The sequence below is a fragment of the Hemicordylus capensis genome, chromosome 1 (assembly GCF_027244095.1).
Source record: "Hemicordylus capensis ecotype Gifberg chromosome 1, rHemCap1.1.pri, whole genome shotgun sequence".
Taxonomy (NCBI): domain Eukaryota; kingdom Metazoa; phylum Chordata; class Lepidosauria; order Squamata; family Cordylidae; genus Hemicordylus; species Hemicordylus capensis.
This window is the reverse complement of record NC_069657.1, coordinates 151,152,881-151,170,539: the sequence shown is the minus strand read 5'-3', so window position 1 is coordinate 151,170,539 and position 17,659 is coordinate 151,152,881. Positions and strand designations below refer to the sequence as shown.

At 43.7% G+C, this 17,659-nt stretch overlaps 1 protein-coding gene across 21 annotated transcripts in view; it reads right to left on the bottom strand.

Moving 5' to 3' along the window:
- The window catches only part of TNS1 (tensin 1), a 432,927-nt gene that overhangs the window by 23,696 nt on the left and 391,572 nt on the right, over positions 1 to 17,659 (bottom strand). For 16 of the 21 annotated variants that reach the window (XM_053307444.1, XM_053307453.1, XM_053307490.1 and 13 more), the window contains 4 exons: positions 17,219 to 17,254; positions 7,031 to 7,226; positions 3,430 to 4,310; positions 1,745 to 1,831 (listed from right to left, as the gene is read on the bottom strand). In XM_053307444.1, the coding sequence (XP_053163419.1) occupies positions 1,745 to 1,831; positions 3,430 to 4,310; positions 7,031 to 7,226; positions 17,219 to 17,254 (1,200 nt within the window). The remainder of the gene's footprint in view (positions 1 to 1,744; positions 1,832 to 3,429; positions 4,311 to 7,030; positions 7,227 to 17,218; positions 17,255 to 17,659) is intronic. The other 5 variants (XM_053307473.1, XM_053307509.1, XM_053307516.1 and 2 more) reach the window with 1 other exon arrangement.

The window sequence follows — 17,659 nt, the reverse complement described above, 5'->3', positions numbered from 1 at the left end:
TTGAGAGGGCCAGGTGACACACACACCACCAGGGGAGCAGAAGCGAGGTAGGTACAATGATCCAGCCAGGCAGCCCCAGCCCAGCAGCCTGGCCCACTCTCACCAGGGGTGAGAAAGGAGGAGGAGAAAGAGGAGGCCGGGACGAGGCAGTGCTGGCACTGCCTGGCCCAACTTTATGAATGTATATTATTATGTACACTCAAGACATGACACGACTCAGCAGGACCAAAGGGAGAGGAGAGGGGCAGCAAATCCTTTCTTGCCTATGGCAGCAAAAAGTTAATCCGCCCCTGATTTTGCTCTCAGAATCAAATTCTGCTCCCTTGAGGTTAGAGGAGCATTCCACTGATTCCATTGGAGAAGAACAGGCCACAAGAGATGCTTCTTCCATCTTGAGCTCACTCCTGGAAGAGGGATCATCACCTTAGATGTGTCCATCACAACTTACACAGCCATTGGATACAAGGGGCCACTGCGTGAGCTGACACAGTGACGTACAGATGAAAGGAGTTCGTCTTTAAAGGATTAAGCTGCTTAACTGTACTTTATTTTTAATGCCATCAAACTGGCTAGAGTCAGAGGAGAGGAACAAAGAAGGCCAAGGTTTCGGAATGCCAGTTGCATGAGGAAATGGTTGAAGGAACCAGAACTGTTTAGTCTGAAGAAGGAATGTTGAAGGTAAGGACAAGAGAATTGTTCTGAAATGTACAAAAGCATCTCTAAAGAATGTGAATTCAGTGAATTTCATGGGGAATAGTGAATTTTCATGTGAATTTTCTACAGGGGGAAGAAAATCTTTGGTGGTATGGTATAACTGTTATGTGCTGTTGATCTATTATATTATTTGTTTTACAGAGTTGTATTTTGATTAGTGTAAGTAAGTAGAGATATGAAAACAGGTTCGAATCTGAATCAGTTCGACTTTGAACGGGTTCAGTTCACCAGCTCAATGTCAAGCCGAAACCCCGCCCACCCACCCCCGGTTCGGCTTGACATTGGACCGAACTCTGTCCCCCGGCCATTCGGGGGCAGGGTTCAATTTATTTATATTTTTGGTACTTAACCCTTCTGGGGGGTTTCTCCGAGGATGTGTGTGGGGTGTCCCTGGAGGTTCCCCCTCCCCCCACTGGGAGAGGCGGCCACACAGGGGCCCATTACCCATGCACGGCAGCCTTCAAAATGGGCATCCAACAGGGAAAGGTCCGGAAAGGGCAGAAGACTGCCCAAACTGGGTGACTTAAGCCATAACGGAGGCCGGCGGGGGGAGGGGGAACCTCCAGGGACACCCCCTCACACAGCCTCAGAGAGGTGATAAGCCCCCAGAGGGGATAAGTACCTATAATAAATTTTAAAAACAGACAGGAAGTGAGAGAAATGTAAATGATTTCATGAAATCAAATTGCCCTATAGAAAGTTCCTTTAACCCAGGAGAGCAGCTTGGTCATCTCTATCTTTGTGACAGGTGGTAATGAGAATATTGTCACACATTAGTTGTAGATGTGTTATAAAACAGCAATTTGTGTAACCTCTCATGGCTACTGCAGAATAAATGTACCTGAAAAAAACCATTGCTAGCAAGTGAAGTCCAAGTCTTAATGGTGTCCCCTGTACAAAATGTTCTGGTAGCATTAGGTATTTCCTTGCTTTTTCTGATAGTCTTGGTTCCTGACATCCAAAGCAAGTCACAGAAATGCTTGGATTCTGGTTGTGAAATGCTGGAAACTCAACCAAGACATAAACTCACCTTGTTCCCTGGAGATCTCTGGCTTGTACCAGTACTTGGAGGTATCCTGAACAAACTTCACGTTAGCTCGGGTCTCAGGGCTGCTGTCTGAGAGACAGAGGAAGAAAAACATACAGAAGGTGAAACATTCAAGAAAAGGAAATCTTATGGGATATAATTAAAATAATGCAATTTTATTCCATATTAACCTATCAATCTGGAATAAATGCCACCCTATGGTTCTATCAGGATCATTAATAAAGATCAGAATTGTCTGCTGACCCTTTGGGGCACATTCTCAAGATCCCTTCAAACAGAAAGGTTAAATGGAAGTGAAGCTCAAATATTCACAGCTGCCTTTGCTCATATTTGTCTCCTGTTATCCTTACCTTCATCTTATTTTTCTGTTGTCTTCCTTTCTGCTTCTCTAATCAAGAGGACATGGGCAGGGGGAAGCCAGCAATCCAATACCCCTACCTTCCCTGGGAGTATGCCCCATTGAATTCCATGGGAGCTGGCTCAATCCAGGAGGGGAAACTGCCCTCTCTTGCCCACTCCCCCGGATGCCCACGCAAGAGGGCCAAATTTGTCTTTTAGTTATGTTTTTCTGTAAAGTGCCATATAAGTTGATGATATTATAATAAAGAACAAATAAGTAAGCAAGCAAGCAAAAAGGAGTGTTCATATAATCTTAAACTAATGAACTTCTAAAAATTTCAGATTAAGTAACATGGAATATGCTCAAAATTAACAAAGCAGAGAAGAATCACCTTAAGGCTCCCATAAAGAATAGGGGAACCCCGGTTTACTATAGCCACTGATGGAAAGACAAACCATAATGGATTCAAGTTGCTGGCTGCTCAGCAATGAAAAAGCTGTGGAAGAAGAAAAATATGGAATAGCCTTTCCCTAAAGGTTTTCAAGAGACGTCTCAAGGCACAGTTATCTCAGGGTTAGATCATGGTTTAAGAGCCAAAGCAGAGGCTGGCCTAGATGATCCCTTGAGATCTCTTCCAACTGTTTTTGGGATCCTATTGTTCTGTGACAAGCAGATGTCCTGTATTCATAGTCCATTTTCAGAAATTAGCAGCTGAACACAAATACTACCTCCTACGATGAGGAAGGATACTTGTAAGCAACCATATCATCCAATTATGGAGTACACAAGGAATCACAAGGGAGGGGAGCTGGTGTACCATGGCAGAGGTGCCAGAGGGATGCATTTTGCAAAATGAAAACAGGAAGACAACCATTTTACCATCAATAGCGATCAAAGCTACATCCATCACAGGAACATAGGAAGCTGCCATATACTGAGTCAGACCATTGGTCTATCTAGCTCAGTATTGTCTTGACAGACTGGCAGTGGCTTCTCCAAGGTTGCAGGCAGGAATCTCTCTCAGCCCTATCTTGGAGAAGCCAGGGAGGGAACTTGAAACCTTCTGCTCTTCCTAGAGTGGAATCCCCTGAGGGGAATTCTCATCCCGAGGGGAATATCTTGCAGTGCTCACACATCAAGTCTCCCATTAATATGCAACCAGGGCAGACCCTGCTTAGCTATGGGGACAAGTCATGCTTGCTACCACAAGACCAGCTCTCCTACTGATGGGCATGATAAACAGACAGGACACCCATAAACCAATCCTTTCTCCATCCCCAACATCCCTACTACTCAAGTGAGAAGTAGTAACATTCAAGTTTTTTACCTGGCATTGAAAACTTAGAGAAATCTGGCAGAGTATGATGAAAGGCCATGCTGCTTCCACTGCTGGGACTGGACATGCCACTGGAGATAGGTGAAGAGGTCTTGCCATTCACAGTGGCATAGTTAGGCAGGCTATTTGACCGATCTCCTGATGACATCCTCCTCTTTTCTGGGAGCACCGGCTGGGGTGGGGTGGGGCTGCCTTGCCTGTAGATTGCCGAGTCAGGGGAAGAGGAATGTGGGCTGCTAACTCCATGGTAGTAAGCCGGGGAGACAGGAAAAGATGGGGTAGAGGGTGCTTGATAACCTGAGGCACTGCTTTGGCGGGATAGTGTTGGACGCTTCTCCTCTGGGGTAGAATAACCATATATTATGTGCCGATCCAAGCCAGGACTCCCAGAGACGATGGATGTACTGCCTCCTATGATGGGCTGGTGCCGATTAAGGTTTGGGCTCCCAGGCATTGCAACGAGGTTGCCATGAGTACCCATTAAGTGCCTGTTCATACTTGGGCTTCCTGGAGTGGCAGACATGTTGGTGTTGACAGCTCTTCGCCCAAAGCTTGGGCTAGGTGGAGTATTGGTGGCTACTGTTCTGTGGAGGGAGTGGGGGCTTCCAGGCATGATTTGGACTGCAGGTGCATTGACTTGGGACTGCAGCCTTGGGTGGCTATCTTGCTGGGTGCTAGCTCGGCCATCAGGGAATTCGGTGCTCATATAGACTGGGAGGCCCTGAGGAGTTGATGAAGACGTGTTTTGGTAGCTGCTGTGTGCCGATGGCACCTGAGAAAGATTGGTGGATTGGAAGCTGGACTCCGCTGAGGGCTGGGAGGGTATGGCTATGCTGGTGCTGTTCTCTGAAGGGTAGCTACATACAGAGATCCTGAATGAAGCAATAAAAACCAAAAGAATCCATTATCAAGTGATTCCTATATAGTCTGATGAGGTTACAGGGTGAGTCTCAAGAACACCAGAATCCCCTTTTTATCCAAACCTGTTATCCAAAGTTCTTGGTCCCCCGAATTCCCTATGAACTTCATGTAGCCCTAAGTTATAAGACCTTAAACCAGCCAAGCATCATATTCAGACTAGTATCTCAGATAAATGATCATATTTGTTTGTTTTCAGAAATGTTCATATTTTCTTGAAACACGCATTGAAAGGACTTGAGTCATTTCCTATAAGGCTGCCATTTTTGGCTTCATCTTGTAATTTCTCAGTTCGTAATTCGTTGCACCACTCTATAAATGTAAACACTTTGAAGGGTGAAATATTTCACAGCAACCTGGGAATCTGACCTTTGTGTGTGGACAAACATTAAGGAGTTGATGTGAGCATGCTGTCAAAAAGTGCCAGCCCTCCATCCACTACCCTATTAAGAGAGAGCAGCACTCCATTTGCTAATATTTAGTACAATCCACTGCAAAGTGCTCTTACATAGCTCTATTGTTTAAATGTATAGCAGCCACACACAATTCCATAAAAGAAAAATATGTTTTTGAGTAAGAAAAGAAAATATTCAAGGCTAACTAGTTTATTGCAATATGAGATGTCATATTGCACAAAAAGGTAATGTTGTGCTGGTCGAGTCGGTGAACTCCTGGCACCCACAGAGCCCTGTGGTTGTCTTTGGTAGAATACAGGAAGGGTTTACCATTGCAATCTCCCCTGCAGTATGAAATGATGCCTTTCAGCATCTTCCTATATCGCTGCTGCCCGATATAGGTGTTACGTACCAGTGGGGTTTCGAACCGGCAACCTCTTGCTCGCTAGGCAAGTCACTTCCCTGCTGTGCCATTAGGTGGCTTTTCATATTGTACATACCACAGTAGAAAACCATTGTAACTAAAGCCTGGTCCATAGCCTATTAAAATTAAAGTACAGGATTAAAGCTTTGTTGAAATGAATGGGCATAATCCATTGGGAACTTCTTTACAGATATTCACTTGTACAATTTCCATTCCATTTTGCGGCCCTGTGTAGGAGAACTTTGCAGTGGTTGCACTAAATATGGCTAAAAGGACAGCTTTGTCTTAACAGGATTGTGGGTGGAAGATGTTAAATAAAAACTGTAAAATGAACAGGGGAGTGGGGGTAAGAGAAAATCCCTTTGTGACTTTTCCAAACCTGAATTCTACTTTCTCGTGTGCTTGTCAAATATGAATTAGAATAGTTGGCTGTTCTGATAGACACTTTTGTGTTTTCACCTGCCTAAAATTATTCAACTACTTCCCACTAGGAGGAAAACTGGGGTTAGATGCTGTTTTTATCTTAGCTCTTCTCATTATACCCATTAAAAGATCTTTCTATATTCACTTATTCACTCACGTAAGACCTCCTGCTCCCAAACAGAAAATACTTTCGTCCTCTCACCTACGTTTCCCCAAAACACAGAGAAGCCACTTCTTACAATTCCCAAGCTATACTGTGATACTCAAGATGTTGCTGAACTACAACTCCCATCATCCCCAGGCACAGGAAATTGTAGTTGGGAATGATGGGAATTGTAGTTTAGCAACATCTGGAGTACCACAGGTTTAGAACCCCTGCACGATACCACCTGTATGCACACATAACAATGCACGGTCTTTCTACACACCATCACAGCAGGAGGTTCCTGCATGTGCTCTCCTGCTGCATTCAGACTCTATTCATGGTTCCATGCTCTACACAACTTCAGCCCACACTCTCTGATACACCCTTCATTTCCTGCCTTCACACCCCTTTGTGAGTGCAAGCAGTCTCTGTTTATACACCTGTTGAAGCAAGCTCCTATATGCACTACACACTGTGCCCACATTTGCAGTAAGTCTATACATTCAGATTATTAACATCTACTACCATGTGATGAACCACCCATATCACTGCCTCTTACCCCCTCCCAACTTGGCTCTGTTCTGAAGCTATGTGCCTGAGATAGAAAGAATTAAAGATCACGTGGCAAACCACTACATGATCACTTTGGCCTAATATGACTCTTATGGAGGTATCGTCATAGAGTGCCTTGCATCCTCAATATTAACGAGGTAAAATGAGCTTCTGAAAGCACTCTTCCTGCCCCCATGTGATAAGAACAACTGCATCCTGAAATACTGCAGGGGAAAGTTGCCTTGTCGTGAGTTTTGCTTCAGAAATGGAGGGGGCCAATCCCTCTGATGGTATGACCTTCCCCTGATCCACACCTACTATAATATAGTTGGATCCATAAGCTTTTTCTACAAGCCTAACAGGTGCTTCTACACAAGTGTACACATACACTCACAACACACATTGAAACAAAGACTTCCTGCCCCCAAATTCAAAGGCACTAGAATGCCATTGGTTTTGACTTCATTTTTCAACAACAGGGGTACCTACAATAACTGGGCTAGCAATTTTAAATATTACCTCCAGAAGTCTGAATCCTGATCAGCTGCTGCCCAAAGCATGAGTGGGAATGACCCCACCACTTTTATTTAAGAGAAAGAGCCCCTTGTAACCATCACGCATCAGAGAACTTGTGACGATAAGCACAGTCCCACCACTAGCTATCAAAGAGTCTTCCGATACAGCCTAGCAGACCTTTCATCATCTCCCTGCTATCCCACAGCTGTCCCTTCTCACCCGTCCATGCTGTGCAGGGGGCTGCTGGCAGCAACAGGGCTTGGGGAGGTGAAGGAGTTGATGAAGGACCCATTCCTCACTGGTGTCTCAGTGCTGGAGATCTGTGGAGCTGGTGGAGTCTGGAACTTCCCCATAGGGCTGCTGCCACCGCCAGCTGCTGCCGAACGAGCCACGGATTCCACATAGCTCCGGGGCTCTGGATTGAAACAGAAAAGCAAGAAAGGATTATACTTGAGGTAAGCCACCTAATGGCACAGTGGGGAAATGACTTGATTAGCAAGCCAGAGGTTGTCGGTTCAAATCCCCGCTGGTATGTTTCCCAGACTAGGGGAAACACCTATATCAGGCAGCAGCAATAAAGGAAGATGCTGAAAGGCATAATCTCATACTGCGCAGGAGGTGGCAATGGTAAACCCCTCCTGTATTCTATATGCGACCACAGGCCACAGGGTTCGGTGGTCGCCAGGAGTTGAAACTGACTCGACGGCACACTTTAGTTTGCCCGAGGGCTTGGGGCCAGATCTCCTGCATTTTACTACTTTTACAACTAATGCTGCTGATTAACATGCTTTTTACTCTGGATCTCTAGAACCAATCAGATTAGTGTGGGGCCAGATTCCTACCCACCCCCTGCTCTCCCCACCCCAAATCATGGAACAAAATGAGGACTTATTTAAGGTTTCTGCTTCGTGATAATATTGACAAAAGGCTGCTTCACATGGTCAGATTCTCTCGTAAGTACAATACATGTACAATGCTGACCGATCTCAAAACAGAGGTATCACAACAATGCACAGAAAATGTAACCTGAACAGACCACACAGGGATGAAGTTGCTGAGATCCAGCAAGCTTGACAGTACAGACACAACTGAAAAAAATCCATGTCAGGTAAGTATTCTGTGGTTGTGCATATGGGGAGAAGAGGTTATGTGTTTCATCTTCCACGTGCCTGTGAGCTTGTGCACAACTGCAGCTCAAGAGGTTTTGCATGCAGACTCTGACTATGTGAACTGGCCCAATGACAACTTCAACTATCTTTGACAGATGTTTATACCGTAAACACAGCTTTTCTGCCTGCCCTCCACCACTCCTCCCTGAAGGGAACCCTGAAGCTTCTTTTGGAAACACATTTCACTGGCTAGTTAATTTTATGCTTACCAAAAAAAAAAAAAAAAACACCCCACAAAAAAACAACCACCACCCTTGGAATTTTAATTTATATCTCTTTCTGTACAATTTAAGAGCATTTCCTCTTGTCTTGCCCACAGAGACCACAAAGGACTCCCCCCTTCCGCCACCCGCACTTTACATAGCAGGGCTTTTGAAAACATATTTGTGAATGGCAATCTGCTCTCTTTGCCCACTGCTTTCCTTTCTCACTACTGAACATCTAAGGTTTCTGTTAGCTCTTTGAGTTCCGTTCAGTGTCACTGCTCTCCTTTTAAGCATAAGGCTAAAAATTGTGAGAGACACTTTGGTGTACTGTTTGGAAGGTGAGGGAAGCAGGGTTTATCTCTGGACCACATGAAATCCCAGTGTGAAGCCCCACTGGTTTTTGACCCATTCTTTGGCACAGAAGAGGCCCTGGGGTAGCATTTGTGTACTCTGTCTGGACAAAGACTCGGGGCTGTGGCTTCTTCCTTTATCATCCTGTCCAGGATCAGCATCACCTTCCCCTCCTAGAATCATCACCTAAACTGCCTTGTTCCTCTCCGAACCTCACCACCACCTATTCCTGCTCCCTCTTGATACCTCCTCCCTCTCTTTCCTTCTTCTCCTGCCTTTCCTCCCAACTTCCCGCTGAACATCTGTCACAGGTCTAGACCCTGAGACTAAATAAGCTCTCAGTGCAGCGCACATCCAAAGCCCTTGCAAACCACTAAGTGGTTATGTCCTAATAAAAAAAGAAGCCACAGACATTTTCCCCTAGTTGGGCATGTGGCAAAATGCAGATTAGAATGCTTATTCTTGGAGTGGCAAAGCAAATGCACCATTGTAATTTTCCTCCCTATAGCACATTCCCTACTGAGAAATACAAAAGGCAATTTGAAGCCTATTAAAAGAAGAAATAGAAAACATACCAGAACACTCACGAGATTGGCTGCGTGACCATTACTGCAGTTATGGGTTTTAATTGGTACAACTACACGCATCTACTTTAAATTAAGTCCCTACAAGACTGTAAAACAAGCCCACAATCCTTTCTTCCACATCACACTCTTGCAGTGTATTAGATCATGTCAAAAATTAGTTTGCAAGTTCACCAGTGAAGGGGCAGTTTCTTTTTGCCACTTCCAGGAAGCATGGAAAGCATCACCATGGGCATCCTAAGCTGGCAGAGGAGATCATAAACCTGCAATCTGAAAATATGCAGGCAACAGAAATTTCATAAGCCCCAAGTTTCTACTGGCACAGGCAGAAGAGGAAGAACTTTTTTCAAGTCAACAACTTAAAAAACAACAACCCAGAAATCTAATTTGGAACAGAGCTTCTTACAGAAAAATATTGGGAGAGGTATGGCAGGTGGATCCACAATACCTCTTGCAACCTCATGATGGTTGCACCCACAATCCTTAAACAAACAAACTTCAAATATAATCAAAATACATGATTGTGAGTGCTTCAGAAATTACTGTAATAATGTTCTTTAAAACAAGTCAACATTCTGGGACAAAAAAAAGTCTGTTTGCTTAGAACTCCAGAGAAAGAGGAAGGAGAGAGACTACGAAGCTGTTCACTCAACACAAGCTGCCTAGGGTAACCCAAGCAGTTCATGTTGTCTGGTACACTGGAAGCCCTCTGGTCCGGGCTGCTCCAGACCTGAGTAGCTCAGCTTCTGTACCTAGGTCTTTAACCAAATAGAACAAAACTACCATTTGTTCTATCTTGTGCACGATTGCTGCGGGTAGCTGGGCTCTTGACCAGCCACCAGCCATTTTAGGCAGCAAGCCCGGGGGATGGAGGAGTAGCCATTCAGAGTGGAGCGGCTGCAACATTAAGAGCAGCCACCCCACTGCTCACGCATTGCATTATGGGCTCCTGGAGAACCCAGAATGAGTTTTCCCCTCCTGATGGCTAGCCGCTGCGCTGCCTGTGTGGGTACGCAAGTGGCAGAGCCCAGAGGAAGTGCAAGTCATCTAAAAAGAAGCAGGTAGGAGCCTGCCTTCCCTTCTTCTGCCCCCATCCCAGGTTTGGTCATGAGAACAACCTCTACTATTGCTTTTTTACTAGGGCAGGCGGGGGGGGGAGTGGAATGTAGAACTGTAGTCAGTGAAGGCTCTATGGATCCATGTTTGATATAGATTTCAAACAGTAAATTAAAAATCATGTTCAAAAGTCCAATCTCCTTGCACAAATAGAAAAATCCCCAGATATAATGCCCCTGAGATATTTGGCCTGTGCTCCTTGGCTGTTTGGAAACTCTCTCCAACTGGCAGTGTGACCCTGAAGACAATTAAGCCTTAAATTGCTTTCTTCCAGAGTAGTTCCTCCAATTTCAGTGGTGATATTATAATAAGCAACTTTTGGACTATTCCCTCAACTTTACCCTCTCCTTCCTTTCTTTTCACCAATACTAGTACTGAAAAGTTTGTTTCTATTTTCCCTGTCAATTTACTAAGTGTTTGAAACTTGCTTCAGATTTTCAGGGTCTGTCACTCCATTTACTCCTCTCTGAACTTGCACCACTGGCCACTCTATCTCTCTTGACAGATATACCAAGTTCCACTTTCTCTTTCCTGCTTCCCCATCTTAAAAAAGCCCGATGGAGTAGATGAACAAATCAAGTGATCCTGAGAACACACAATGTTGAGAAATTCTTCACTCATACTCTATCCTACAGCAATCTTTTTCATAAATATTGGAGCACCAAAGAGTAATCTGAGTTTGAATACTGAGATTATTTCCATGGAGGTAAACCTGTGTCTTTTAGAATTTTCCTAGAAGTAACAAATCCATATAGTACTTGTACACGGACTATTTCCAAACACATACTCTATTAGTAGAATGCTTTTTTGGGTAGTTTTTTTTTGGGGGGGGGAGGTGGGGTGCTTAAACCAACCAGGGAAGCTACTTCACAGTTGTTTTCTATTATCAAAAACACTCTCTGTCAAATCTTGTGTCAAAACACAGAATGATTGAAGGCACTCTAAAATATAGTGGAGAGCCAACTACAGAAGAGGTTACAGAGTGATGCAGGCTGGCTGAGGTGATTCAATAGCCAATCTTCTTGCAGTCCTTTTAACTGGCTGGATACAACGCAGGACTTCAGCAATGAAAAGATAAATCGGTTTTCCAAGCCTGTTGTGTCCGAAGTTGTTTTTGCCAATCGACTAAGCCCACCAAGGCAGGAGGGGCAGGAAAGGAATGAAACGGGGAGGAAGGGTGGTCTGCCCTCTTCATACTGAACATTCCATGAGGCGAAAGCCCAGAACTACCATCTGAGCCAAGCCCATGGACATTTGGCTGTCTTGGTGCTGGGCCGAAGTGCAGCCTCAAATGACTTGAGAAATACATAATAAGCCATTATGCTACTTAAAGTAATTACATCTGTTACTGCTACACATTTCCCGTTTCCCCTCCCTAACTAAAAATAGCACAGCTCTGTATCTATGAGTTAGCTTCTAAGAAGCTGATGGGAAACTGCCAGGAAAAGCCAAGAACTATTCGATGGGAAAAGAAGCAGTGAGTTGTATACAAATGCCAGGAAGTTCAAAGGTGCAGGACAACGGCAAAGACAAGACAACAAAGGAGGGCAGTGAAGTTGACGTATGCAAATCACTTCGTTTCTTCCACATGTATAAAAATGGAGCATGAGCTGCTTTTAATGCAGGATAATTTTCCCTTTGAACATTTTTCTCAATCAGCTGTACCATTCCCGGCCACCACTCCCCACACATACACAGTGCTGCAGCCTTGCCCAGGCTTTGTATTCAAGCCTCTGGATGCACTACATTCTAAACCCCAGCTGTGCACAAATTATTTGAGTGATACTGAAAAATTAGCAACGATTTTTAGTAAACCATTTGCAAATGCTAAAAGGAGATGAGAATGTACTGAGAGACTAGAGCCAATGTAAACATCACTAGGTAATGTTTCAAGTTCTGAGTCATATCAAAAGATAACCAAAAATACCCCTTTTATGTTTATGTTAAGCAAGGTTCATTGTGTGGAAGAAAAAAATAAGAGAGCAAGAGAAAAACAAGACACTCCTATGGGTTTGGTGAGGATAAGATAGCCATATTAATTTCATAACCTACATTGTTCTATAGCCCAGATAGTTCCATCTTGAAAACCAAAAATCTTTCTATTTTTAATTTTTTTGTCACACAAGGTCAACCAAAAATGCTGGCCGGAGCGGGGGAGCTGGAGGAGGAAGTCCTTTGGCATCCTTCAATGCATCACACCAGGAGCACAGTGCATTGAGGGATTCCCTCTAAGCCAGACGCTCTTGCAGCCCAGCTCTGTGTCTGGTCAGGCTGCCTGCAGCCCACACATACACATGACGGGGTACCTGGGTAGGAGGCCGTGCTTGCTTAGATAACAGTCCAAGGTAAAACAGTCCAAGGCTACCTGGTGGGGCAGCACCAGGATTGGCCTCGATCCTGGCGTGTCACATGATCAGCCCTACCCTGGTAGGGCTGCTCGTTTGAACAGCCTTAAGATCTTGCTTTCAACACTATGGAGACTTTGCTTGCAAATACTGGAGCCATTCCAAACTGCAGTTAACCCTATCAAGAGATGAGCAGGGAGAATTTGCACAAGAGGAGAGAGAGAGCCTGCAACCTCTTCCCAATCTCTTGGCTACCAGAATTTCAAACAACCTTCATTTGAGAACATGGCCACTTCACTCTAATACAAAGACAACCACAATCATCTCCATTTTCCAAAAATTTCAAAGAACTTGCCCAACACAGTAGAGGAAGAGATAGGACCTAGTAAAAAAAAAGGGGGGGGGCATTCAAGGATAATTTTGCTACAACGTATGTCTTTAGTTTGGCTGAAGCCCTTCTCTATAGCATAATTAGGACACCAGTTTAAAACAGTTTGGAAAAGGTTGAATGTTTGTGGCATTCCCTAAAGAACCTGAGACCCGCAGTTTTGCAAAGCTGATGAGAATTCCATGAAGTTTTTCTTAGTGATCCCAAAAGACTGACAATTCTCAAAGTTCCTAAGTTAGCAACTTGGGATTCATGACATCACATTTTGGTTCAGGAACAACTTTAAATATCATTAAACCAACTCTGAGTTAGCTTTGGGACTAACAGACTTTTTTTAAAAGTGAGAGTGGTGACAAAAGGAGATAGGAACATTCCCCTTTCAGATCTGATTTCAAATGTATAGTTATATATAGCAAACACTTCCAAATGAAAGATGGTGATACAGAGGTCTCCTGAAAAAAGAAATAGGTTTCACTAGTCCTGACTGGCAAGATGGGACAGTTGAAACACCTTGCTTCCTTTTCCCCCTCAAACAAACCATGTGCAAACAGCAAATATATAAAAATATACAAATTCAAAAATTAAATAATTATATTTTAAAATATATTTGTCTTCGATTCCTTAAATTCTTTAAACTCTTTAAATAAACACTAGAAAATGTCCAAAATTGCCCAGAGCACAGAATAATGAAGATGGTAAAAATACCAGTCTTGCAAAATCAGTATGAAGGACTATGATGTAACAACAGAACACCAAAACAATTTAACTATTTCCCAATCATAGTCCTTCATACTGATTTTGCAAGACTGGTATTTTTACCATCTTCATTATTCTGTGCTCTGGGCAATTTTGGACATTTGCTAGTGTTTATTTAAAGAGCTTAAAGAATTATTTAAGGAATCAAAGACACATATATTTTAAAATATAATTATTTAATTTTTGAATTTGTATATTTATATATATTTGCTGTTTGCACACGGTTTGTTTGCTGGTTTTGGTTTGTTCTTTACACGTGTGGCCCTTTTGTTATATGTTCCTTTTTCCCCTCAGGCTAGTGCTCCCTATCTAGAAACTGTTGAACATCCTACCTAGAAAATGTGTAGGATTCCAACAACATTTGTTTGAGATATCTAAAATGTAGCAGCCCTCCAACAGGCGAAGCTGCACCCCAGCTGGGCTGTGTCCCAAACAGCATCTTAAACTTGTGAACTCTCTCCTTGCTGTCCTGCTTATTTTCACACCCTTAAAGGTCAGTAATAGCACAGACCTTGGGGATTATTAGGAATTCAGGACCTTTGCATACTTATGGAGCAGTGCAAAAGTGCATGCTTGTTAAGAGAAAACAAATGCCTGAGGGCCAAAACTGCAAATAAAACTGAGTTGTGTTGAGTTTTCCCCTCAAGGGTTCATTTTTTACAAAACTGAACTGTAGAAGATGGGGGTGGGATGGGGGCAGGGGCGTAGCAAGGTTGGAGTGGGCCCAGAGACAAGGTTTTAAAATGGGGCTCCCCTCACTGAAGCTCAGCTCATGAAGTAAAGAAATCTTAAATGAGGCTGAATAGTGGTAACAAAAAGCAGAGTAAAATTTATATATACAGATATCCTATGTGCCACAATAGAACATCATCCTAAATTATTTTTTTAAAGGTTTTGTAAATTGTGAATGATGCAAGTCATTTAATGGTACTAGAGAAAGACCTGCTGTTCTGGTAGCTCCAGGTCTTAACACTCACATCAATTTCGGAGGATGAATGCAACTGAAGGAAGCCCAGGTGGGTGTGCGGCTGAGGGAGTCAGTCATGTGACTTGCCTCTGCCCCCCCCCAAGGCAGTGGGCCCCCAGACAAATGTTTTCCCTTGCCCTATATAGTTATGCCCCTGGGTGGGGGTGGTTGTTAATCCTTTCCTCAAGTGGATTTTTCCCCTGGTGAAAAGCCACGGGGAGGGCTTTTCAGCTAAAAAAAACCATAAGAGGGAAGGGTTAAAGAGCCCCTTCTCTTACTGCATGGATCTTTTAAGGGAGACTGAAGCTTCTACAGCTGCATTTAGTGAAAAAAGGATAAATCCGCAAGGGAGTGTGGGTGGGCAGGAACTACATGCAACTCATTGTTGTGTATAGTTTGACTTTTACTCTGCAACAATACGTTACTACTGCTGAAGGTAGAATCACAGAGAAAGGAAGGGAGATGCTCCCTAAGTTCTACATATGATTCAGAGACGATTACCAAATGCCCCCAAATGCCATCTGCAATGATGTTACACGTACAGCTGGAAGCCCAGGCTCATACCTATTTCAAAAGGTTGTCGTGAAACTAGACCACTGCTCTGAGTTCCCGAGAGGAATAGTGGGATAAAAAATGTTTTTAAAAGAGAGCGGGGTGTGGGGAGAGAGTGTGGAAATATCACCACAAACATTACCTTAAAAAAAAAAAAAAAAAAAGGCTGCTGTAGTAGCTGATGCAATATTACCAGAAAATTACCGCCATAGAAAAGGGCTTGTTTTAGGTGTTACCTCTGTGGCTCCGTATCTTGCATTTAAAAACAGCAATGCTATAGAAATGCTGTAAGAATCTTTATTATCTAATCTGAAATACGGTCCCCAAACTACCATTGATGCTATGGAAACAACAACAAATTGGTAAAAGTGGGGATATTCAATAAGAAAATCCTGCCTTCGGAGCTGGTTGCTAATGAGGCGTCATGAGGTGGCCACTTCAGGGGGCGGATTGGTGCAGGGGAAGGCATCCTGGTGCTGTCTCCATCACCAACTGTCTGCTTCACTGCTTCATTAGCAGTTGCTCTCATCCTACTGGGGGGAGGGATCTTCCTGCTCCCTGCCTTTTGAAAAGGCAGAAAGCAGGGAATGGAGCAAAAGGAAGTGTTGAAGGGCTCCTTTTCAAAAGGTGGTGAGTGGTAGGGGTGTGCATTTTGGAATTTTCTTGTTTCGATTTGTATCCGAATCAAAACATCCCCATTTTGTTTTGTACCCAAATTTTCTGATTCCGAATCAGCCCTGTTTTGTTTTGTAGCCAAATTTTCCAAATCCGAATCCGAATCAATTTGGATTTTTAAAAAGGGTCCCAGGGCAAAAAGAGTGGGTGGTGGTGGTAATGTCCAATGGGTGGAAGCTACCACCCAAATTTCAAAGGAATTAGGCAAAGGGCTGATTTTTTTGGTGAATTTTTTAAAAGTTTACACATCTTTAAGAATTTTCCCATAGGGAATAATGGGGATTCCAGCAAATGTATCGCTTCAAATCAAGGGGAAAGGGATGACCCAGAGCAGAGTGTGGTGGGTGGTAGTGCCCAATGGGGGCAAGGAAACTTCCAGAATTATTTCAAAGGAATTGGGCAAAGGGCTGATCTCTTGTGATTTGTTGAAGTTTACGTGTCTTTAAGATTTCTCCCATGGGGAATAATGGAGGTTTCAGCAGCCCCATAATTCCACTTGGGGGGCACTGGGGTTGCCCAGAGCGAGGGGTTGTGTAGTGCACATAGGGTGCCAACCACCCCCACACCCACAAGCCTGTGGGGTACTGGGTTTTGTTGTTTCTGCGGTGTTCAGTGTAGATTCTCTGGTAGCATATGAGATTTTCAGTGAAAAACAAGAATCCACTCTCATATGCTACAAGAAAATCTACACTCAGAACACCACAGAAACAGCAGAACCCAGCAGGCTGGAAGGGTGGGAAATTCAAAGAGATGTCAAACACAAAATGGAGACTGACTCAGAGATCACCACCAAATGGAGGTCCGAAACAAAAAAAAACGTTTTGTAGCTGAAACAGGGATGTTTTGTTTTCGAAACAGGCTGTTTTGGGTACAAAACATTTTGTGTCCGAAACGTTTCGCACATCCCTAGTGAGTGGGAGGAGGGGGTGATCACTTGCCATGCTGCCTCATGTGCCAGGCTGGCCTGGGCATGCTTTCTGCAAGAACGTCTTCAACTAAATCAGTATGGGCACCACTGCTCCAGCATGTTCACATCAAGCTGGCTGAAAGCAACATTCTTAGAAAAGCAATCACCTCCTTGCCAATTTCTCTGTCCACATTTATTTACTTAGAGATTAATTCCCATGTACAACAACTTTGAGGAAATCTGTAGTGCAGTGAAATATACTGCTTCCTAAAATTCTCTGACCACACACAGCAAGCCAACTCAGAGTCTTGGCAATCAGAATTAACAGTGATCTACTATCACTTTTTCTGTTAAACCAATCCATACAAAATGAAAACAATTCCCTCCTTACCTTCATCTGATTCAACTACTGTCTTCCCATCTATTTCTGAGGGGCAAGCATAGAGGAAGGAAGTGTTTAGGGAAGAAAAGTGGAAGATGGCAAGGAAATGAAAATGGGAGGAAGGAAGAAAAAGAGAGTGGCTGAGATTAGCAGGATTTCTCTCAGGAAGCAAACACAGAATATTAGTAGCAGTCATAGCTGGTCTAAACATGGGTAGATGTTCAAATCCATATGCATACTTCGAAAAGTCCTAAATATCTGCAAAACGCTATTAGGAACTGGGCCAGCAATATGCATCCACACATACAGATTAGACATATCTCAAAGCTTGCTTTAAAAAATAGGAGGAGGGGTAGACTCAGAACCAAAACTCTTCCTCAACTGAAGACAAGGTTCTGGGTTCTATACCTGGCGTCCCCAGATAGGGCAGGGAAAGTCTGAAACTCTGGA